The 23,622-nt window shown below is 43.2% G+C and overlaps 1 protein-coding gene across 9 annotated transcripts in view; it reads left to right on the top strand.

The window, feature by feature from the left end:
- LOC114794542 (axin-1-like) overlaps positions 1 to 20,026 on the top strand; it is a 38,545-nt gene extending 18,519 nt beyond the window's left edge. For 6 of the 9 annotated variants that reach the window (XM_028987165.1, XM_028987163.1, XM_028987164.1 and 3 more), the window contains 8 exons: positions 5,780 to 5,920; positions 8,911 to 9,007; positions 11,571 to 11,708; positions 13,813 to 14,357; positions 14,448 to 14,612; positions 14,792 to 15,034; positions 16,311 to 16,418; positions 16,611 to 16,974. In XM_028987165.1, coding sequence (XP_028842998.1) covers positions 5,780 to 5,920; positions 8,911 to 9,007; positions 11,571 to 11,708; positions 13,813 to 14,357; positions 14,448 to 14,612; positions 14,792 to 15,034; positions 16,311 to 16,418; positions 16,611 to 16,899 — 1,726 coding nt within the window. In that variant the 3' untranslated portion in view covers positions 16,900 to 16,974. Of the gene's footprint in view, positions 1 to 5,779; positions 5,921 to 8,910; positions 9,008 to 11,570; positions 11,709 to 13,812; positions 14,358 to 14,447; positions 14,613 to 14,791; positions 15,035 to 16,310; positions 16,419 to 16,610; positions 16,976 to 17,110; positions 17,261 to 17,380 lie in introns of those variants that run through there. The other 3 variants (XM_028987171.1, XM_028987172.1, XM_028987170.1) reach the window with 3 other exon arrangements.
- The last annotated feature ends 3,596 nt before the right edge of the window (positions 20,027 to 23,622 follow it).

The raw sequence follows: 23,622 nt of genomic DNA, 5'->3' as shown, positions 1-23,622 counted from the left end.
TCTGCTCTTCCCCCCTTCTCTGATTGTGTATTCTATGGCCTCTGGACATGATGGGATTTTAATTAGGCAGGGGCAAAGTATTTTTGAAGTTATTTTCAAATGATTATTTCATTAGGTGAAATATTTGGCTGGAATTACAAAAAGATGCCGTTCATTTTTAAATATGCTTTTAGGAACATCCCTCTGGGTTTTTTTTTTCCCGTCCTGTGCAGCTAAATTTTGCATTAGTCATATGTCTGTAGTTCTTGGTTCGGAAATGACAGTGTTGGCCTGTAATTCATGCGGAACTGTAAATTGAATGTGCACTTCGACTATACCCTTAGGTAATCAATCATTAGACCACGTGTCGCATCTGCCTTTTAAGGACTAATTAAAGTTCCCCTGCTACGATTATTATTTTTTTTATTATTGGTCCCCTAATACGGTAACTGAGGTCTATTTCTGAAATTCAGCCGTGGTGCACAATTACAGGCACTTTTAGCCAGTCCCACAATGAGATTTCCCTAGGACGCGCCGTTTCAGTGTCTGTAGCTTTAAATGCTAATGAGGAGGAGAGCGGCCTATAGAAGTGAGTGGGCATTCACGCAAATGATGTCATCAACCCCATTCTCACGTGTCTGCGTTTTTCCAGAAAAAATGAAATGAACCCACTGGTTCTTCAGAGTCTCGCGTGACTGAAATAAAAAAAATACATTTGTGCTCATTTTTATGTCCAATCACTGAGCAACTGCTCAGTTTTCACACGTTTTCAAGCCATGGCTGTTGGTGGAGCTAATGTTTACGGGAGGGGATTTTCTGGGCGGACAAAACATGAGAAAAGGGAGGTAACCTTTTGACGACATAAGGGAACAAATTCCAGATCCGAACGTCTGAATTGCCACTGCAAAGCAGAACGACCAAAGCGCTCTTTATACACGTTGCCATTTCTAGCCACTGCAGGACCATAGACAGGCTAGGGGAGCTAGTAATTCGCAAAGAAAGAAAAAAAAGTTCAGAAAGTGCACTTTTAGTTATAGGGAACTTTTAAGACATGCTTTATGAAAGTGTAAAGGGAAGGGGCGTCAAAGTGGAAGTGGCATTTTCTTCCAGATTTAAAGCAATTTTTTTCTTCCCCATAGAGAACTGGGTGATAGAACTTTATAGATTATAGTCTGTTGCTGGTGCAGTTCATCATAACCATCATATGTTCAAAACATAACTCAAAATGCAAAAGCTTTCATATTAGGTCTTATAGTATTTTAATGTTTTGCAATATTTTATAAATGTTGCAAATAGGGGTGGCACAAAAAAAATTGATATGCCGAGATATGATACTTGCACTGGTGAAACGTAATCAATACACCGATATCCAGTATCGATATGTTGGAAGTTTCAGCTCTACACTTAAACCTCTGTGTAGAAAAAGCAAATGGAGGTTCTGAAGAAAGTTTGCATTTATGACATTTAGTAGACAGCAGCTCATAGGTGAATGTGCTGCCAGCTAGACTCCTACCGCCATGCCGTAGTTTCCACCATGCAGAAAAATAATTTATACAGTGGATTCATATTATTATGTTTTATGATTATCATAAATTGAAATTGTATTTTTTTTTATGTTATACATATATTGTACAGAGTTTACAAGTATTATGGAGTCTGTAGTTTTGTGGAACTATGGTTTTCGTGGCCAACATATCAAAAATGTATTGGGTTCTTCCGAGCTCTAGAAACGAGGCAGTCAAACATTCCTTCATCCAGCAGTGCGTCCAGACGTCCAATTGATTGGCTGGTGATCAGCCTGAAAGCATGAACGCCTTCCTTGCTCGGCTTTGATAAATCAACTAGTGGTGATCCAGAGGCGGCTCCGGTCGGTCAGATGTAAAAGCGGGTGACAAAGAGCCGGTAATTACTCCCCGGGTGCAGAGAAGCGCACAGATCGCCGCTACGAGCAGATGTGCATCGGGCTTTTGGGTGGCATCGGCTATTTTTTGTGCTTTTTCCTCTTTCCTCAACTCAACATATAAGTGACTGGCGTTGAAGAGGCTGTTTTTGGTCTTATTAGATGTGCTGCCTTCGCTGTGGAACTGTGGATCCAGTCCCGTAAGCCCCATGTGGCCCGGGGAAGACTTGCTTGTGAGATAAATGGGAAAAGATGTGTGTGGAAGTGCCAGGGTAGCGGTGAATGTTTGAAAGACCCCTTCCCCCCCTGGCTCGGCCTGTGATGCTGTGAGTATTGACATGCCTGCTGCTTAAATCATTAGAAGCTTTTTGGAACAGTTGAAAGCCGGGAATAATCACCTGAGGCTTTGGCGATCCTTCTCCTCCGCCCCTGCCCACACCCCCCGATCCCCGTCAGCTCGGACCCTCTGCTCATGAACAGACGCTCGGCTGTCTGGGAAATGTTGAAGGTCCAGGTAGGACCCCAGAGACAGACGTTTGGACTCGTTTATGAAGGGCGTCGGCGGAGTGGAGGAGGGCTTCTGGAAAGCTTGTACGGCAGCAGCAGGTCTCGCAGTTGTAGGCTGCTGCCGAGCTGTGCCGCGCCCCGTGCTGCGCCGACTCCTTTTTAAAGGCGCCCGAGACGGCGGCCTCCCGCAGCTGCCGCTTTCATTTGCATTTCCTCTGTAATGCTCCCACATCAATGAAGTCCCTGGGCTCCGAGTTATCGGCTGCCGCCGTGCACCTGGAACACGGCAAAGCGCGTTCTCCCACTTGACTGACGTTTCCTGTTCCCCCGCTCTCCTTAAATTAATGCACTCCACTCCATTCTCCCCCTTTTAAAGCAATAAGTGCGTTTGCTTAACAAAAGTAAAGTAGTGGTTCTATTTGCACGGGGACGAGAGGGTCTCTGCTGAAAAGTCACCCGGAGGATGTGGTGGTCACAGATCGTATCTCTTTGGCGCTCTTTCTTTTTGATGTCCTTGCTGGTGGTGCAGCACCTGTGGAGGGTTGTTTTCTGTAGTCTTATTAATAAAGTAATAAGAAAGAAGGGCCCTTCATTGACATTTGGGCTGATTAGCTGCCATTTCTGTGACATTTTTGGTTGTTTGTCTGGGTAGAAAATAATATATATATATATATATATATATATATATATATATATATATATATATATATATATATATATATATATATATATATATAAACATAAATGTTTCGCCCACCTCATTTGCTTATGTAGGATCGCACCTTTTCCTCCGATTAAATTTTTCAGTATTTGGTCGAGGGTGATTTTGTACAAATGTTGCATATGTGAACTCCCCTGCTGGGGAGGGTTTGTTTTAAGATCATGAGAACCTTCTTGTTCCCTCCAAGGTGCATTATTTAAGAAGCGGCGCTTTCACGTGGCGTTTGCAATGGTCAGGTGAAAAGTTTGAGCAAACCCTGGTGGACTAAATGAGCAGGAATTCATTACACTTTAAACATTCCATTCCAATGGTGCGCACCTTCAAAGGGAATGGCATATACAGGCGCTAACACCGCCGGCAGCAGGCCTGCGCAGCATACTGATAAATGGCAATCGGATCAAAAAAATCAGTGCTACTATATATTGCGATTAATCGTTTGTTGATGCATTATTGATACACTTGGGTCCAGTATCGATGGAATAGATCTCTTTAAACCTGTCCTGCTGTGTCCCAAGTGTCACTGAAACTACAGTATTCCCTTATCGTCATTGTCAGATCAGTATTTGCGATTAGTTTCCCAGGATATTTAGCAGTTGCCACCTCGAGGATTGAGCCGAACTGAAAATGAATCAAGTTCACCTTTCCTTTTGGATACTGGAAAATGTAATATTAGAAAAACTTAAATATAATATAATATAAGATGCACACACAAACGGCTTAAAGTTTATTTGAAAGACAGAAATCGGAAATGGTTTATATCAGTGTGCCATGTTAAGCTGAAGTCTCTGATGTCTAACGCATGTCCTGCCAGCTGAGTTCAAGATGTCCTGGAGTGTACAGGCACCCCCTGCTGGATGGGTGTATTTTGCTGTTTATTTATATAAATAATATAAATATATTAGTATTGAGGGTATATTTGTTAGAAGTTTAGAAAGCTGTCACGCTGTGAGTTTTGCATGTCACATCCACTTTTTACGTTTGCATGTCCCCCTGCCTGTGCTTAGGGTTGCAGCGATTAACCGGTTTGACAATTGACCGCGGTGTGAAACATTGCAGTTAATCTACCATCGATGTTAATAAACATCGCAGGGACCAAGTGAAACATGCACAAAACACCCCAAATGGATCATGGAAGAAGGACAACAAGAGACAACCAACAACGGGACAATTCCCGCTGAAGCGCTTGAAGTGTGTGTAAACACTTTGGATGCCCAAAAGATGCTAAAGGAGAAATCCGTGACCACAGGTCACCCATTTGCCGAGTTGCAGCCAAAGGGTTGTTCCAAATTCTACGTGGGCGACAGTGGGTGGCTGGTATAGAGGCTAAACCATTGAAACAGTTCATAACATTCACACAATACTTTCATAATTAAAACATTTCATTTACACTATAAAAATACTTAAAATACAACATTTCACTCGATTTAATAAATTATTTAACAGTTCCCCTCTCTTACTCAATGCCATGGTAAGCTCCTAGCTCTGGCCCTACCCCAAAACTCGTGAAAACCACCCATGTCTTTTTGCTGCTGGACTTTAGCAAGAGCTATACTTTACTTTACTTTACTTTACTTAGCAGACGCTTTTATCCAAAGTGACTTACAAGAGGAAGACATCAGTAATTCTCGTTCGATTTCTATAGAATATTGAGTTTACAAACTAAGAGCCCTGATAATGCCTAACTTGTCAGAAAAAAGAACATGCTGGGAAATCCTTAAGTGCTAGACGAAGAAATTAATTTTTTTTTTTAAATATTGTGCACTGTGTGTGCATGTGTGTGTAAGTGTTAGATTAGTCTGAAATACTTTTTGAATAAGCTATACCATCAGCAAAATAATTACCATCATAAGGATGCTTGGAGTGTTTAGTACCATTAACAGACCATAGCTCTGTTACAGGCGCGTTTTCTAAAACACGTATTTATACAATAAAATGTCACGAAAGGCGCCGTTCAAGCTGCCAGGGAAAAAAACACTAACGCAATCTGCTAAAAAGCTCCATTTAGCCGGGTAGTGTTCTAGGCTACTGATTTGAACTCCCTATTTGTCTAGAAAGAAGCGGTATGTTTACGTCTCTGGCTGTCTCATTAAATGGAATTTAGCCTGTTTGCATAGGCCCTAAAACGGTAACTCCCATAGTTCACAACATATAGCATCCCAGGCGCGCACGCGAGTGTAATTTTTGTAGCCTCTGTGGATCGCTACGTGAACATGCTCACCTCTTTGCTCTTCAACTTGAACTGATTTATGAGCTGTTGAAGCTAGACAGTTTTAACATTGTTTTCTTGTTGTCACTGCATTTCGGCTGCAACAAATAGCTGTGTCTACCTATTTATTTACACATTTTATTTTACTAACTGTCTGAAAAGCTGCTATAGACAGCTTCTCAAGTTCAAAACATTTATACAATTGTTTGTTTTACATATGTTAATACTTTTGAAATCAAGATAAACCCTACCCGTACTTTATACAAATTTTGCACATTGTAAGACATTTGTTTAATTATATTTGTACTAAAATTAAAGTTGGGCGATCTGCATTTACATTCAGTTTTACGTCATTGTTACGTTATCTCATTTTTGTTTGTTGCACAGTTAAATCATGCCAAATTCCTGTTGGTTTGTCTTTTGTGAGAGTTTTCATGCTAAACACACTCTTGTTTTTTGCTTGCAGACATGGTACGTGGAGGGAACCCATCAATCCCTACTACGTCAACACAGGTTACGCCCTGGCTCCAGCCACCAGCGCCAATGACAGTGAACAGCAGAGCATGTCCAGCGATGCAGACACACTCTCCCTCACCGACAGCAGTGTGTGAGTTTGCCTACACAAAAACACACACACACACGCAAATTTCTTTGCCCGGCCATTTTTCATTGTGATACACAGCAAGCACAGCACATGGTGTACACAACGAAATGTGTCCTCTGCTTTTAACCACCGCCCTTGGTGAGCAGTGGGCAGCCATGAAAGGTGCCCGGGGAGCAGTGTGTGGGGGACGGTATTTTGCTCAGTGGCACCTTGGCGGCTTGGTATTCGAACCTTCCAATTACGAGTCCGCTTCCTTACCCACTAGGCCAACCACTGCCCGTTTGGTACCTGATGCAGCCTCAGTAAGTCATCTGTCTGCCAGGCTCATCTGCACAAGGCGCTTTCCTGTTTTAAACAGGATTTACCGCCACTCCTGCAGTTTGAGCAAGGTGGAGAGTGGGTGGAGAACGTTCCGCGCTACTTCCTGTCAGAGCAATTTAAGTAGGGAGCAGAGGTGACGTGGAATACCTGCTCCAAGCGCCAGCTCTCCTGCATGCTGATTAGAGGCACGTCTTCTCCTCCACGCTGCTCCAGCTAAAGGAGCAAAGCTCCTGTCCTCCGAGGGCCGCCATCTGCTCATTACCCGCACCAACGAAAGCTCCTAAATGTCATTACTTATGCTAATTATAGACTTTCAAATAAATGGGAGGTACGAGGGTCTGTGGCGTGTAATTTGAAGGCATTGACTTGTTTGCCTTTAAATTAGGTTTCTCCTGAACTCAAAGAGGACAGGTTCCGTGTTGCAGTTAGAGGGAGGCACATCATAGGAAATGAAAAATGCAAAATTAGCTGCGGAAATTCGCTCGTAGCCTGATGGTCAGAAGTACAACACATTTTTACTTCATGCCTGGGAAAGAAAACAGAGCTCGTGGTTATATTGAACATGTTTTAAACAAGTGAGCTGAATCACACATGGAGAACGGGTCTGGGCATTTGTCCCAAATCCCTGTTTTATGGTGCACGTTGAACACGTGCTCCTGCACATCAATTTTTTATTTATTTAAAAAAAAATTTTTTTTATTCCTCTTCCGCCGTAGCAGGAAATGTGTTTCCTTTGAGCCAAGCGAGGATGTGCTGGCGGAAGAGAGAGAGAGAGAGAGAGAGAGAGAGAGAGGGGAGGGGAGGAGAGGAGGAGGAGGGAGCGCTGTAAGTTCAGAGATGTCACTGGGGAATCATGTTAAGGAAACATCAAAGGCGGCGCAGCAGGACAGAAATGTGTCTGAAGCGGAATAGATTAGAGGCCATTATCGGCTGTTTGCGCCATGGCCCCTGGCAGAGCGGGGTGGCGCGGCACCCAGCAGAACCACTACAGGGTGGATTCACAGACACAGTGGTGCCCCATTGGTTTGGGACCCTCTTTGGGGTTCAGGGCTACATGCTCACTCTCAGTTTATGTAAAAGAAAGTGTACAGTTCATGTACAGTTGAATAATGTACTTTACACACCTAATTTCATGGTAAATGAAAACATAGAAGAGTTATTTAAATGGATAAGTTCGATCCAAAAATGCTACAGGCTATTTGTCATATATGAATTATACAAATTGTAGGATAGAGTTTTGTCTTCCTAATTTTCTGTGTTCTGACAGCTCTTTCTGACTTATTTTTCTTTGGCTTTTCATCAAAAGCGCTGCATTATTATTATGACTCAAGCTTGTGCTTTGGAGCACTGAAGTATGTTTTGGGAAATGTTTATAGCAGTTGAACTTTGGTTTGCAAGTAAAATGTAATGTCGTGACCAGGGAGTCTTCAAAAATGCAAACAACATCTATAATTACTTTTTTGACAATTGGGGGACGTACTGAAAAACTATCCTCTGTATGCCCAAACATAAGAACCCACCTAACCAGAAATAAAAATTAATTTCAGCATAATGAAAAGATAAAAAGCATTTCTGTTTTTTTCTGCATTAATACTTCACCCAGATATAACATGTCACAGCTAACTGGATTCTTTTTCGCAATTCATTGTTCGTCCTGACTCAGGTCTTGTTGGGTGGAACCCTGTATTGCCAGTTTGTGCTGCAAACCTACAAACATGACACCACAGGTCACCAAAACCTAAATTGTAGTGGACGTGTTTGTGAATGTGCTGGGTAATTTTCTTGAATGTAGTATCGTGCATTATTTATTCTTCAAATATATCTATGGAAGCACCAATGAATAAGTAATAAAAAAAATAATGGAATGATATAATGTAGTTATGGATATTGGCATTTGGATCGTATAATGCACACCACCAGAGAGAAGTCACAGTACATTATGTACCATGAGTAGATTCTTTACATTTCTCCTCATTAAGTGGTTGCAGATCAGTGGAGCATTAGTGGTTTTACAGAACGGGCATCGACATCACGTCACAGAGGTCAAGGTTTGAAATTATGCAGATGTTTTTCAGTGCTGATATAGAGCACAGCCATTGTAGTGTATTACCTTGTCATGCTACCAGGTGCGTCACATACATATATTCCTGTATAATGCATAGATTTTGCAGGGGTCCGTGGCACCTTCTTTGCAGGAAATCCATAATACATGATTTTACCCATTTCTTCCGTTCCCATTTCCGCAAGCAAATCTCGTATTAATAAAACATAAAGGACGGATGACTGACTCTAACCTCAGCAGCACATTCTAGTTTGGTTTAGGGCCAAGCTACATATCACAATAATAATAATTTATCGCAGTGAACATAATCCACTTGGGTATTGTCTGTATTGAGTACGTCATTACCGCAAATTCGGTCTACCTGCTGCCACCACCGTCATTAATATTAAAATGTAATTCATCATACATACGGTCTGCGTGACTTGTACGCTCATATACAGTTGTCTTTGTTGTGTATAATGTTATGTATAATGTATATGTTATGTATAAATGTTAAAACTGTTTTAGTGAACTGACTGATATGGGTTTTACATGAATTGCATAGTGTAAAAATTTATTTGTGAATATTCTATTGTGTAAAGTTGTGAATTTTGTTTTCCCCTTCATGCAGAGATGGGGTCCCACCCTACAGATACCGCAAGCAGCATCGCCGGGAGATGCACGAAAGTGCCAAAGCAAACGGGCGAGTGCCACTACCTCATATTCCTGTAAGTTCACCCTTACCTCAGCCCCGGTTTTGTTACCGAGGGCAACCAGGGCTTTGCTGCACACAGCAGGGATCCTGCTCCTGTCATCCCATCTCTGCTCTCTTCCTCTCACTCACGCAGTCCTTCATCTGCATCGCCTTTCTTTTCCTTTCCTTCTCTGCTACCCACCCCACCACCCGCCCTCGTTTCCACCCTTTCTCCTCTTTGTCTCCCTCGTCTTCCTTCTCTTCTCTCTCCTACTTCCTCCTTCCTCTCTCGTAAAGCAAATGTGTGCCTTGGTAAGATGTGGAGAGGGGGCTCGCTGCGCGTCTTTGATCAGGTGCTCGTGAGGAGCTGATGGGGGAGAGAGCGCTGTCTGAAGGCGTGCTGAGGCTCTCTGCCGCGCTGTCTGCTCGGGCCCCCACTCGCACGGCTGCTCCCCACTGCACAGCTCCAGCCTAATTGGAGCCTCTGAGTTAGGGGGTCCAATTGAAGAAGAAGGAATATATATATATATGTGTGTGTGTGAACGCCTCCCCTGTCTCCTGGGGGGCCTTGTTGAGAGTGTGAAGGATTGGTGCAGTGCAGTCTGAGGTTGGGGGGGGGTTGGTGTTGAGACGTATTTGCCAAGGTATTTTATCTTTTTTTTTTTTTTTTGTGCTCCTAGATGTCTAGGATGTAATGTTATCCATCAGGGCAATGAATGTTTTAACAGGCAATTCCTATTAGTGGGTAGTAATTTGATCAGCGAGGTAGATCTTATGATAGCAGCCATTTTCATGGTCTGGGCGCAGTGCTGGAGCACTTGCATCTCCTCGGTGTGACATTTCTCTCCCACTGAAAGAGGGGTTTAGAAATGCAGAAGACTGGTTTCAGAAGTCCTGACGCGCTGTCAGCGGCAGATGGATGTTGCAGCTTCACTGAGCACATAGGCTGGCGGGGAGGTGTGGGGATGGGGAGGGAAGAGCAGCCTCGACTCAACAGAGATCCAAATCACAGGGGCAGAGACGGGAGGGGGGTGAATATATTTTGACTCTGAGCTCGCTTCAGTCGGGCAGCTGTGCTGTGCTGCACCATTGATTTCTAACGGTGTGTGTCGGTGCGCCGCATTATTGAGTTTAACCTTCATATTGCAACAAGGTTGCACAGTTATGACAAAAAATGTTTATTGTGATGCAGAAATGTTTTGCTCCTTTTTGCATAAGCACCATCTGACAGACCTTTCAGTGCAGATTAAAAGTGTAATCGGCGCGGTGCATAAAAAGGAATATTAAAGTAACGGCAGCATTATATGAGATGTGTATTTTCTTTTCTTTCTTCATTATTTTGCTCTAATTTGTCCCTCCGGCATTTGCGAGGTTGCTGTTTTTTGACCAGTAATCATCTCTTGCAAGTTCCAACAGTAATAACAGCCAGAGGTTCTGCCAAAAACTCTACCGCACACACAAGCACACTGATTGTATTTTGCAGTTAATGGTCCCCTGGACGTCAGGACGCAAGTCTTGTCCTTCTGAACTGAACCGTACTGTATGCATGCGTCATACTTTTACCAAGTAAAATGGCTGCGGAAGACAGTGCCGTTTCATCTTCACAAGAAATAGTTGCCATTCACTATGGTTTCATTTTTAGTAAATTTGCACCTTCGATTTTAAAGAAAATATGCCTAAACAGGTATTAAAAAGGTCCGTAAATCCTAGAGGGACAAAGGTAACAGTGGTGATGGAAAAAGTGTTTCATACCTTTTATCAAAAATGTATCAAGAATTTTATTGGCAGTAGTTTAAAACACGCTTAAACTCAAGACGCCCTTCTTCAGCTCACTCGTGTATTATCAGAATTTTGTGCTGCGAGGGGATTTTAGTGAGTCAGATTTTGAGAAAAGTGCATCTTAATTTGCAGGTAAATGCATTCTCTATCGTTCTTCACATTTTGAAAACTGGAGGACTGGAACTTTAAGTTTAAATGTATTTTTTTTCTTGCCGACGTAATCTATTCTGAGTGATTTACGAGAATGTGGTTTGTGCTGAGCAGCTCAGGAGTGAGAACTTTTTAAATATACGCTTAAACACTTAATATGTTTATTTTGAGCCTTTCTAGATTTACCTAAAGAACTATGAGGAGCTCCTTGTGATTCATCCAATACTAATACTAATGCCACAATACTATATTGATGCATTCCGCACAATGATAATGAGTATGATGGTATCATCATATTGTTGATTCTTTGAAACATGTCTTAGAGGACAACTAACATAATCATGGTCTTTTTGTAACTAAAGAATGAAATTTCCTCAAAGTTCACTTTCAGATTTACGAAAAGCTTAATTCACCTCAAGGATGACCTTGCACTGAAAACTCTGTCAACCTTGGCTCGGGGGTTATCAGTGCAGGTCACTGCTATTTCCAGCTTACTGTGTTGACTTTCAGTGATACAGTAGGGCGGATTTTTCTGATAAACTGTTCTTTCTCTCCCCGTTCCAGTTTTGTCCTCCATTGTTACAAGTGCCTGCATGCCTTGATATGTTGATGACTGACTGCAGTGTTTTGAGGCTCCTCCTGACTGGTGTGTGGTGATGGTTTTTCAGCGCACAAACCGGATGCCAAAGGATATTCACGTAGACCCAGAGAAGTTTGCTGCGGAGCTGATCAGCCGGTTGGAGGGCGTGCTGAGAGAACGGGAAGCTCAGGAGAAGCTGGAGGAGCGGCTGAAGAGGGTTCGACTGGTAGGTGTCTAGAGCTCCTCTGTCTGCAGACATATCCTAGTGTAGCCAAAAGGTTGACTGAATTGCACTAGCAACGTGCACCTCTGTCGGGTCCCATGATGCATCAATTAATATAATACATTTTCATTACATTTAAGACAGTGTTTTCAGCTTTATGCATATGTTCTGTAACAACACATAAAAAAACGGCCATTCTGGATAGTGTTTTCATGGGCGTTGTTCATTAATGTAAGATAAGACATCCTCAGGATTTACATGAAGAAACATAAATAGTAAGGACTTTTTTTAGGTGATTATCTTTAGTTTAAAGTTGGTGTGAAATTATTTGTCACAGAGAACACAGTATTTAAACGTTGTTTAAAAAGGGTGGAGCACAGTGAATGACCGCTCTCATGCATGCTACTTCCTCAATCTGGATGATTTATACCTAAACCCCCAGTACATCATATGCAGGCTGAATAATGACTATCCTTTTATGATGGGTTATCATTGTCAGTACTGATTTATACTGGTAATTACCCAGTTGTGTGTACCCTTCAAAAAGCTTTGGGTAAGTTTGAAATATCCCTGTGTTGTCCCGATTGATTAATGAACGTTTCTCTTATAAAATAAGATAAAACAAGAATCTTCTTTGTTAATGTCGGCGTGGCTCAACTGTTGGTTTCCATCAGTTTGGACCAATGGCAGATTATGAAATCTATGCACCAAATGTTACTATATTACCGTCATTTGAAATCGGGCTGGGTTTGAGGAAGGGCCTGTGCAAAAGCCAAAAGCCAAGTGGTGGTTATTGAGCCAGATACATTTCATTTCCTCTTTGGCTTGGATCTACCACGCACAGCTCGGCATTGCATGATTGGCTGCATAAGGTCAATAGTGCAGGGGCTACTGCTAGTGCTTCTTCTGGTGTGTGGGTGTCGCCAAAGAAATGCTGCGCTTTCCACAGACCTGCTGCTACCCTCAGTCTTACTGGAGACTCGCCGTTCGAGGGCATGTTGGGATCTGAATGTATTCCTGCGTTCACCTTATTTTAAAAGACGCGGAGGACAGAGAGAGGCACAGCTGGGATTCAGCCCCCCCCAGACGGATTGCGTAGCGTTACATCAAAGTCGGCCGCTTCTGCTCTCGGGCAGTCTCCTAACTGGGGCTCTTCACTGCTGCATTTCAGGCACGTTTTTAAGGGAGAGGCCTTTAAACTCCACACCGCTCTGCTCCTCATGCTGACACCCCATGCGATTTTGTTTCCTTTAGTATTCAGACGTTGATCCGGACGAAATCTGTTGCACCCCGTAGATGTGAGATTTTCTCGGATTCTCAGTTGCAGCTGAACTGGTATATTTTCAATAGCAGAACTGAGGCATTTCCACAGTTGTTGTGTTCTGTGGGGCAGGCTTCTTGTTTTTCCAGAGATCAAAGGAGATCTTTATTAAGCATATCGGAGTGGGAGTGTGATTAATCATGAGGTAAAAAATCAATACCGATCCTCCCACTCCCATTCTAGGAAGCAATGTGTATGTTGACCCCAGATATTAAGCCTTTTGTTTGTGTTTCATTAAAAAAAATGGTTTATAGATTTTTTTTTTTTTTTTTTTAACTCATCTTAGACCTTTAGCAATGCCCACTAGCATGCAGTTGACATTCACCTCCACCTTGCATGCAGCAGAGCAATATGGTGGTAAATAACAGTATAACAAAGACGCGTTGGTTTAAATATTGAGAGCATGTGATAATTATGTAAAGCTCTTATCATTATCAGTTACAATACACTGGTTGCATATGGTATGAGCTTTTTTCTGTTTTTGCTTTCTGTAGGTATTTGTGAAGCTTCTTGGTGATTTTGCAACCTCGTAATGAATATTGATGTTATGACATGTATTTTTAGGATGTAATACCCACCGTTAAGATGAAATTGTTCTTGAATCCACCGTGAGCCAGAACCAAATCAGAATGTGCTTGGCTTCTGCAATTGGGACTGTAATGGCAATTTGTAGGGTCACACTGCTCATGTGTGTAATAAAATTGTGATTGAATTGTTCAGAGTTGGGATGTAACCTTGGTATATAGGCTATATGCTTCTGATTGCTTCTGATTTTTTTCCTTGAAGGAAGAGGAAGGAGACGATGCCGACATCTCTGCAGCTCCCTCGTTATCCAGTCACAGACTGCCCCCTGCTGTCCACACGCAGCACTACAGCACGCGCTACGTTGACATGAGCTACAACGGCTTGCAGCTGCGTGATGCCCATGAGGAGAACCCCGAGAGCATCCTGGACGAGCATGTGCAGCGTGTCATGAAGACCCCGGGCTGCCAGTCGCCCGGCACGGGCCGACATTCGCCCAAGTCCCGCTCTCCGGACGGACTCCCCGCGGGTAAACTGCCCGGGCTTGTGCCACTGCCCCTGGGACAGGGCAAGCACCAGACAAGGCTGGGGCCCAAGGGAGAGGCGGCATACCCGTACCACAAATACGTGCACCACATCCACCACGGCATGGAGGCCAAGCCCAAAGAGCAGCTGGAGGCCGAGGCGGCCATGAGGGCCCATGGTGGCTTCCCATGGGGCATAGATCAGCACCACTATGCCTCCAAGACCCGGAACTATGCTGATGGCATGCCTATGGGCCCTGGACTCATGGACCCAGTGGGTTATGGGTAAGCCCTCTTTACTGACCTGCGATGTTTCGCTCACTGCTGATTCAAGTTGCGTGTGTGTGACTTTGTACTTGACTTGTATCTCTTTAGCAGTAAAGGCAGCACTTTGTCCAAACGACCTCTCAAGAAGGCCGAAGACCCACGGAACTTGGAGATGCCCATGCCTCCAGAGGACTTGGAGAAGAGCCAGAAGATCCTTCAGTGGATGATGGATGGTGAGAAGGTGGCTGTTCGCTCCAAGAGAAGCCCCTATGGGTGAGTTTGAGATGAATAGACATGAAGGTGCTTAATTTGAAGGTTGTCATAAGCATGGTGACCGTTGCTTAAATAAATAATGGAATGCGTCCTTAGTAGATATTCTGGGGTAGATATTTAGGTACATTCTGGGATTTAGGATGTGGTTCTTGACTTGGGTCATGACATTGCTCTTTCAGAAGCACCACTGGGTCCAAAAAATGTCAGAGCCACGATTCAAGACCCACCTCGGTGGAGCGACCAGGGGCAGTGCATCCGTGGGTCAGCGCCCAGCTTCGCAACAACGTGCAGCCCTCCCACCCTTTCATTCAGGACCCCACCATGCCCCCCAACCCAGCGCCCAACCCACTCACCCAGCTGGAGGAGGCTCGCCGGCGGCTTGAGGAGGAAAAGAAAAAAGCAGGAACCATGCTTAAGCCAAGGTGAGTTTCACAGGGTACACACAGGGTCTTAATTAGAAAAATACTTACATTTTGTATTTGTAAATTAAGGCATTGAAAAGTTAATGAATTTTGTGCACAGGCCTTCAATTTCATTCACGTGGCAAGGATCCGCGATGTCACTCGGCAGGGCAGGTGTTCGGTGTGTCGTATCTCACGGGGCATTTCCCATAGAGGAGCACACTGGCGATCCGACGTCATTGATCTAATTCTAACAAACCTTAGTGGTGTGGACCGCGCTGTCCGGGACGCGATAATTAGAACATGGCCCCTCCTGCTCAAATTTTACATGATTTTGATGAACCATGTCCAAGCATGTGGAAATCTAAAAGCTCACACTTTCTGTGAAGACTTTGTAGAGCCATACAAAACTGCCAATATATTTACATGGGTGTGACTGGGGCGTCACCCTGAATATACCTGTGAAATTTGAATGCACTAAAACATTTTTTATTTACAGACAAATAATATATTTCCTTCAACCAGGAGAGGTTGTTCTTAAATTCTATTTAAAGTCTTAAAAAGTCTAAAATTTAAGATTAAAAATCCTGGGGGTACCCTGGTTGCAGAAAGTTACTTCAGTCCTTCAGCCTTCAGAATCCTTGCAAAACTCTACAAGTTAGATCGTTCAGAAGTGGAATGTTTTTTCTTTTTATGGAGATTTGGTTGTCATCTTCAGCATACACTTGGATGGATTTATTACTGATGATCTATTGTAGGCTGAAAGGTGACTAATGGATCACTCTCAAAAACAACTTTGCTTGGCCAGTGACATGGAGTCGGTTTCGGTGGGACAGTTTTTTTTTTGCCCTTGGAGCATCACAATGACCTAGTCCACCTTGCAAATGGGTTTGGTGAATAGAGTTTGACCTTGTAGCGTACGTGCTACAATTTTCCAGCTGATTTTCGCTGTCACTGTTTTTCTGAAAAGGACAGAATTTTGTCTTTAACGGCTGGGTGGCGGGGTTGGGTGGTTCATTGCCCAAATAACCTACAATTACGTGTTTGGATTGTTAGGTGGCTTATTTCTGATATGCCACCCAAAAGGTCTGGAGAGACATTTACAAAAGCTCGCTGGGGAGCAGACGTTTGAATGCAGGGGCCGAAAGGCATGTATGTGCAACATGTCTGTCACATAAAAAAATAATATTACATCTGTCATACATGGTCTGGTGGGGTTTTTTGTGTGAATTGGCCCTTGTGTGGATCTATTGGCCAGTTTTGCAGCTTGTGTCTAACTGCTGGGGTTGTTCCTCAGGTATGTGATGGAGGTCATCCAGAGGGGTCATGCTGCGGTCAGACCCGCTCTGTTCCCCCCTCTCAGCGTGGTGCCCACCGTCTCCGACACGGAGCTCTCCGAGTCCGAGTATGTCCAGCTGCCCTCAGACCCCACCTAGAACCCCACCCCTCTAGCAGTCCGAGCACAAATCCCATTACTACTTCCATCAGGAGCCCCCATAGATCCCTCAACTTAGTCCATATCCAGGTCTAGATGATTCTTATGCTGCTTTAATTAAATGTTTTGCACACAAACTTTTCGTGTGAATCCTAATCCCAGGTGTAGTGGGCGGCGTGGGAACGGCTGGATTAAAACATTTTTATTCGGGCTGCTCGGGACCTGCAAGGAGACCACAAACACTTCACACCGCTTCCCTCATGTTTCCAGGCAGTTTTGTGCTGTGCTGCAACATGAAAGGCGCAGCGAGCCGGAGATGAAAGCCGAGCTGGCTGCCTCTGACGAGCATGGAGGGTGTCAGGCAGCGCGTGCTCTTGCCTGGCGGCGCTCGAACCCAAACCACCCCCTCGTTAGCCTACCTGCCGTCACACCGCGCTGCTGGCGGCTTTAAAGCTGCATATATACGGGGTTGCTCGGTCAATACGTTCACGTCTGAATTATAAAAGCTGAATCTAAAACCAGCAACTGTACATCTGTTTTTTTTGCCTTTTTTTAAAAAATAGTTTATTTATTATTCTGTACCAAAAATTCACATTGTAGTGCAGCTTTGTGTATTTTGTGTTTTTCCATATTTTAACTTTAATCGTCAATTTTTCTTTCAGACACAAGCCAATGAAGAAGCAGCCTTGTGACAACATCACAGTGGCATACTACTTCTGCGGAGAGCCCATACCGTACCGGACGTCAGTGAAAGGGAGGGTTGTCACACTGGGGCAGTTCAAGGAGCTGCTGACAAAGAAAGGGAGCTACAGGTGAACAAATGTGTACACAGTCAAACACACGTACCACTCATATAACCCCTGCTAGCATTAGCCCCCTTTTCAGCCCTGCGTACAATCAACTTGTCAAATTTCTGTCCCTTCGCTCGGCAGGTTTTACTTCAAGAAGGTTAGTGATGAGTTCGACTGTGGAGTGGTGTTTGAAGAGGTACGCGAAGATGACTCCATCCTGCCCATCTTCGAGGAGAAGATCATCGGCAAAGTGGAAAAGATTGATTGATGGCGTGCAGGTTAAGATGGAAGAGGAGTCTCTGGGGATCGGAAGAAGCAGTCCGTACGAAAGGGAAAACTGAGAGCGTAGGTGCAGAGAAATGGCACAGGGCATGTTTAATTTTTTTGTTGTCCAGTTGAGGAGGAGTGTGGGGAGGAAGGGCTGAATGCATTAGAAGAGTTCCTGGCTATGGTCACTGTGGAAAGTACACTAATGGCTACAGGACATCCATCTCTGCGCACACACACACACACGCACGCACATTTCAGCAGCTATCTGCAGCTGCTGCTGTGTGGTGTCAGGTCGATGGGAAGCTTTGGACTTTGGAGAAAAATACACACACACACACACACACACACACACACACACACACACACACAAACCCCAACAACAAACAAAAGGAGAGAGGCAGCATACTCTTGCCTTTTTGGTATATTTCTATCAGAAATATAATGTAGCATTGCAAAGTTTGACTAGTATAAAAGTACTACAAACCTGTTTACTAAAGCTGCATATTTTTGATATGTTCTATCAGACGGAAGGTATCCTTTCTAAATGTAACAGCTCTTGTCATTTTTTTTTTTATATATATGTACTGGTACCAGATATGTACAGACTGCCTGTTTAAAACAAAAAGAGAAAGTTTTATATCTATTTAAATATTTAAAAGAAGCTATTGGTTTAATCTTTATCAGAGCTGTGGCACAGTCCTTTTGTGGTTTTCTCAGGGCTTTTATTCAGGAGCCCATCTGAAAACTTCAAATAAAATAATAGTAATAAAATAATACTTAAAAAATTAAATCATCCAACACCACCAACGATCAAGTGCTTTAGTCCTCAAACTCAACTTTACAAAGTTCTAGTTCAGTGGCATTGGTTCATGCTGCTCTTTTTCACTGCATTGTGCATTGATGTCAGAGGTTGAAGGGCAGTATGTTTTGCCTGACATTTTACCCCCAAACAGCTATGCCTTTCATATCTGTGCTTACTTGGAAATGGCAAGGGACATTGCGTCGCAGCGTACACTGTGCTCTAAAGTTCCCTCCTAGGCCAATTACCTTCCTTTGGACATTAGGAAGATGGATAGCTAATTAGGAGGCTAGGAACCAGTATGTCTGACTACAAGCGAAACATCGATTTCTCCTGCACCCACTGCTTGTAAAGAAGAAATATGTGTATTAAAACGAGCATTTATTTTCAGTAGGCAGGCCCAGTGGGAATTGAAGCGCTTGCGTGTTTTGCATACCGACGCAAATGCAGAAGTGGCCTGTTCCGGAATCGGAGCTAGAACGTGGTGAATGTGTCTTCCGGCAGGAGGGCTACCGTTGAGAACTAATGGATATGTGTGCACGTGATCCTCGGGTCCATAGTCTACAGCCGGGATCACCAACCCAGGCACTGGGGGCGCTGATCCTGCATATTCTTTATGTGTACCCGCATTCCGCCGCACCCCTCTGCTCATTTCCAGCGTGTTCTTGAGCTGAATCGGGCGTGGTGGAATTTGCAGGCCTCCAGCACCAGGGTTGGTGACCCCTGGTCTACAGAGTGCCATTGAACGATTTTAATAATCATGTTTACACTTACCGTAATGTATTACAGAAGAGAAATAAATCATGCATTGTAGCCTTTTAGCTTAACGAGGCTAAATTTGGTGCCTGGCAGGAATGAATTGTTTTACCAGAGTAATTTTAGCATAAAAAAAATGATCTACTTTTGCTATAGATCATAATACACCAAAGAGAACAACGTATAGTAGGGATTTAAATGCTATTCATTTGTATTTTTGTGTTCTTCTTCAGATCACATGAACAGTTGAAAAATGGTTATCCAAGCAGTTTTTTTTTCTTCCATTGTAATAACGCAAGAAATACCAGTAGGAATAATCCTCTGACGGCACTACAAGGAGCTGTTGCGTTCCTGAGATGCTGTTCTGTGTCTTTCCCTTAGCGAACTTCATAAAACCCCTTTTGTTATCTTAATTTAAATCATGTCTCGATTTGTTTTGTCCAATATGCATTATTTTACTCTGCCATAGACTTGAACATTGCCGGTGCTCATATGCATCTCGTCGTACTCCTAATCCATTTTTGCGCCTCTGCGCATGCCGTGGGCCTTGGGGAGTATTTTCATAAAGAACATTACTGTGAAAGCCTGAAAGTGAACCCCTCACTTTTGTTGGATTTACTGTACATAGACGTCACTGAGTGCCTTCCTCACCACCCAGACATTCTCTACAGTATCTGATTCCTCGAGCTGATTGGGTTAACTACCAGGGACTAGCATTATGTTGTGTTTTTTTTTTTTTTTTTTTTTTTGTAAGGACAGTCTTGATTTGTTTTCCTTGTGACATGCATCTTCACACTTTGGATAAGCCTGATCTGTGTAAATATGTACATTTTTTGTAACATCAGCCAGCAAACACCATTTGGATATTTAGTACCCTGGTTCTGACTGCCTGATCGGGGAGTCCTGGATTGTACAGTTATCATTTACAGGTACTTGAACAATAAACACATGTAATAAACTGATTTGGGAGCCTTGTGTCTTTTTTTTTTTTTTTAAACTGAATAATGTTTTTTTCCCTTTAGCGAAAAAATAGTTTAAAGAAGTGTCGTGCACATCATAGCTGGTACTTTAGTCCAAGTGAACTGTAGTTCTCTTAGCTGTTAGCTGTACAAACGTAAACCTACTAAGACGAAATGGAGAATTTTAACAAGTATTTTATTAACAACTAAACATATAAATAAAGAAGAAATACATATGAAACGAATTACAATGAACAAAGGCAAACAAAACAGGAAAACAGCGAAAAACCAACAAACACCGATGCAGGCCGACACAACAAGTTGCGTCGCCTCCTAGGGGAAGCGCAGGGGAAACCGGAAGTGATGTCAAAGGGAAATGGTAGGAAGGCGGGAAGGGTGGATGGCACGGCAAGTGCAGCCCCAAAAAAGGAGACTGAGGCTCCTTTTATTCCGTCTGTCCCACAGCAGGTACAGGTGGGCTCAATTTACAATCACCAGGCACCTGCAAGCAACACAAGACACACAACAGAAACACACCCAAAATACCAGGACGTAACATAGCAGTACGAGTACAGGTCGAGTAGTGGTACTCTCTATCAAACCACTACTTTATACTCCATATTTTGGAGTGGGATCACGTTCTCTTCCTCTATAAATATATAATTGCTTAACGAAAGTAAGAAAATTCTGCTATACAAATGGTAAAGGCATTTGTATAGTTTGTTATGTTATGTTAACAAAATTGCTTGCAGCTTACAAAATACAGTGGTTTTGCTTTCAATGCTTTGTATTAGTGCCCAAGACATTACATGACAGTCATTTGAATTAAGTGTAAAATCACAATGAGGTATGTACACAGCGCATCACACTACGTATTTGGTTAAACACAGTGGGGAAAAAATGCATAAACATTCATATATTTGGATGCAAATTTAGCTGCAATCGAAATTCATTGAGAGTCTAACACGGCACACAAACACACACACAAAAAAAAAAACGATAAATGTGACTTGATCCCATGTTAATGCTGTTCAGTGTAGATCAGAACTTGATCTAGAATGGCTCCGACTGATCAGGTTATATAATTCGAGTTATATTGCATCAACCACAAAATATAATGCGGTATCGACACTTTTTAAAACGCGTATCAAAATGTGTGCAAAATTAACTTTTAAGCACTTAAATGATTATGCACATCAGGCTTGTTTAATACCAGTTTTTGATGCCCATGGCAGGTTTTAATGCAAATGAATTGCGTTTAAAAGAAAAACTTCCATTCCTCTATGCAAGGTGTCCATTTTTTGTGGCATCACTCACAAAATGCACGTCACATATTATGCTTCATTTTACCCTATACGCCTATTTTGAGAGTTTTTCCATTAGAAAATGCAAACACATGCGGTGGTGTTTGTGGTGTAGTCCCGGTGTATTCATCTGTTTCTTTATTTAGATTTCATTGGTAAAATACTGTAGTGGAAGCACAGAAGGTTAAAATGTCTGACTGCACACAACAGTCACCTACGTTGTCCGAGCTCTTGGTGGCGCTCTTGCGCTCTTCCTCCTGAGCCCATGGCGATGTGAAGCTTTCTTGCTTTTCCAGCTGAGTGCATTCACTGTACTTCTCTGTGCTACACAAATATGTCAAATATTTATTACAAAATAGACATTATTAAAAAAAATCAGACATTCCTTGCCCAGAAAACGAGTTTGGCCTTGTCGTGGTTTTCATCAATGTGTCTTAGGCACACGGTTTAATTTCGTCTTTGAAAATAACCATGCTTTGCCATGTTGGTTGTGATGTACAGGAGCCTTGAGCCGTGGATGGGTGAGAAAAAAAAAGCGTCTTTAGTAAATGTCAGTGAATATACATTGGCTAAGGTGCCAGTACTGCACCACAGACTCAGAATGCTGCTTGTGCTCTGATTTTGGCCCTCGCTTTTTCTTTTCCTCCAGAGTGCTTCGGCTCTGACAGATGCCGTAATGTTGTTGCTCAGAGCTTCGCCGGCTTTCGACCAAAAGGCAAAGACGCGAGTGGGTCTCCATGCAGCAGGTGGCACTTGGAGGATTTTAATGGGCCTTTGGAACGGCTTCAAAGTGTCCCACTCGTTAAAAGTAATCACGCACTCCTGGGGCCTTAGTTTCAACTCGGCCCATTTGTCAAAGATGTTAAACATTTTAGAGCCCTTTTAACATTTTAAATCCATTTCAAACATTCTGGAGAGATTTTTTCCCGATGACTAGAATGCTCGAATGCTTTGTGAAGTGCATCCAATTCCCAGACAGGTGTTGGACGATGCCTTGTGTTTAATGGCGTGTTCTATTCAGCAACCTGCTAAAGGTACCTTGAGGCGGCCCGGCAGCCTGAGCTCACCGCTCCCTTCTTATCGTACTTTAATTAATTCAGCAACACAGTCGTGGGCTCAGACAACCAGGCCGCTTAATTGAAAAGGGAAGATCATTAGCGCGTGCTGCTGCCGTGTCCGAATCAGCCCAAATCAAAACCAGAAGAGCTTAATTAGCAAACGGCACATTCATGGGGCTGCTTCCTCAACTTTGCCCTCCATGCCCCCGACGGTCAGGGGCCGGCGACTACAAGGCTGGTTTCACAGATGTGGGTAAGCATGATCTTTGGCTAATTGCGGAACCTAAAGGCTCAATCCATGGCTGCAAAGGCAACTTTATTTAATTGGCGTGAGTCAGGTATAAGGATTCTTTCGCCGCTAAGCTGCATTTCCTGACCCCTTTTCTGCCTCAATGCATCTTAAAGCCACATTGACTTCCATCCTGTTGAGTCTTGCACCTTGTTCTCCTTTCACACAGGCTCGTTGTTCCCGTAACGCTCCTCAGCTCAACCTTCAAGGTCAGGTCTAAATGGAGCGGGTGACAATCCTTCTCTCTGGGCTTTATTACTATGAAACCCATTACTGAGCCATGTTCCAGAGAAAATTCTTGGTCTCTGCTCTGTCATCGTGTCACTGAACATGAACATGGTGAAAATGGACACCAAATATGTACTCCTGCACATTACTATAGCTCCATAGTAATTTAATCATTATAATTTCTATTCTAAGGTTGCTCACTTGGAGATATTTGATCTCAATTATGGATTTTCTGCTTCCACAAACCATATTTGCTGTCTACCTCCCGTACTTCTGAAGTAAAACTCACACAGAGGAAAAGATCTATGACCCATGGCCCATTTTGTATATGAGAATGCTATTTCCAGTGAACTGGTGACCTGGACTTGAAGCCTGAAGATCCCTCTAGCTTCTTCACTGTTTTTGGATTGAACATTAGCTGGAAGGCTGAAAGTGCTTCCTTCTTATTAGACTGGTGCAGTCTTGTGAGTTTAGGGCAGTATTCTGATGGTAAGTCACATAATCATCGGGGGAAGTCAGAATTTTGTAATCAAGGCAGAAATGTAAGGATGTCAGAAATATTGTGATCACATGTTATTGTCAGAATTCTAACTGCTGCATTCTGTACTAATTGTACTGATTTATACTAAGGGTTGATCAAGGCACCCATTTAGTAGTGCTGTCATGGGTGGGCTGGACATGGCGACGAAGGAGGACGCATTCGCAGGATTTCACAGGACA

The sequence above is a fragment of the Denticeps clupeoides genome, chromosome 7, assembly GCF_900700375.1.
Source record: "Denticeps clupeoides chromosome 7, fDenClu1.1, whole genome shotgun sequence".
NCBI classification, from domain to species: domain Eukaryota; kingdom Metazoa; phylum Chordata; class Actinopteri; order Clupeiformes; family Denticipitidae; genus Denticeps; species Denticeps clupeoides.
Note: the sequence above shows the minus strand (reverse complement) of the source record. Positions and strands in the feature narration are given on the sequence as shown.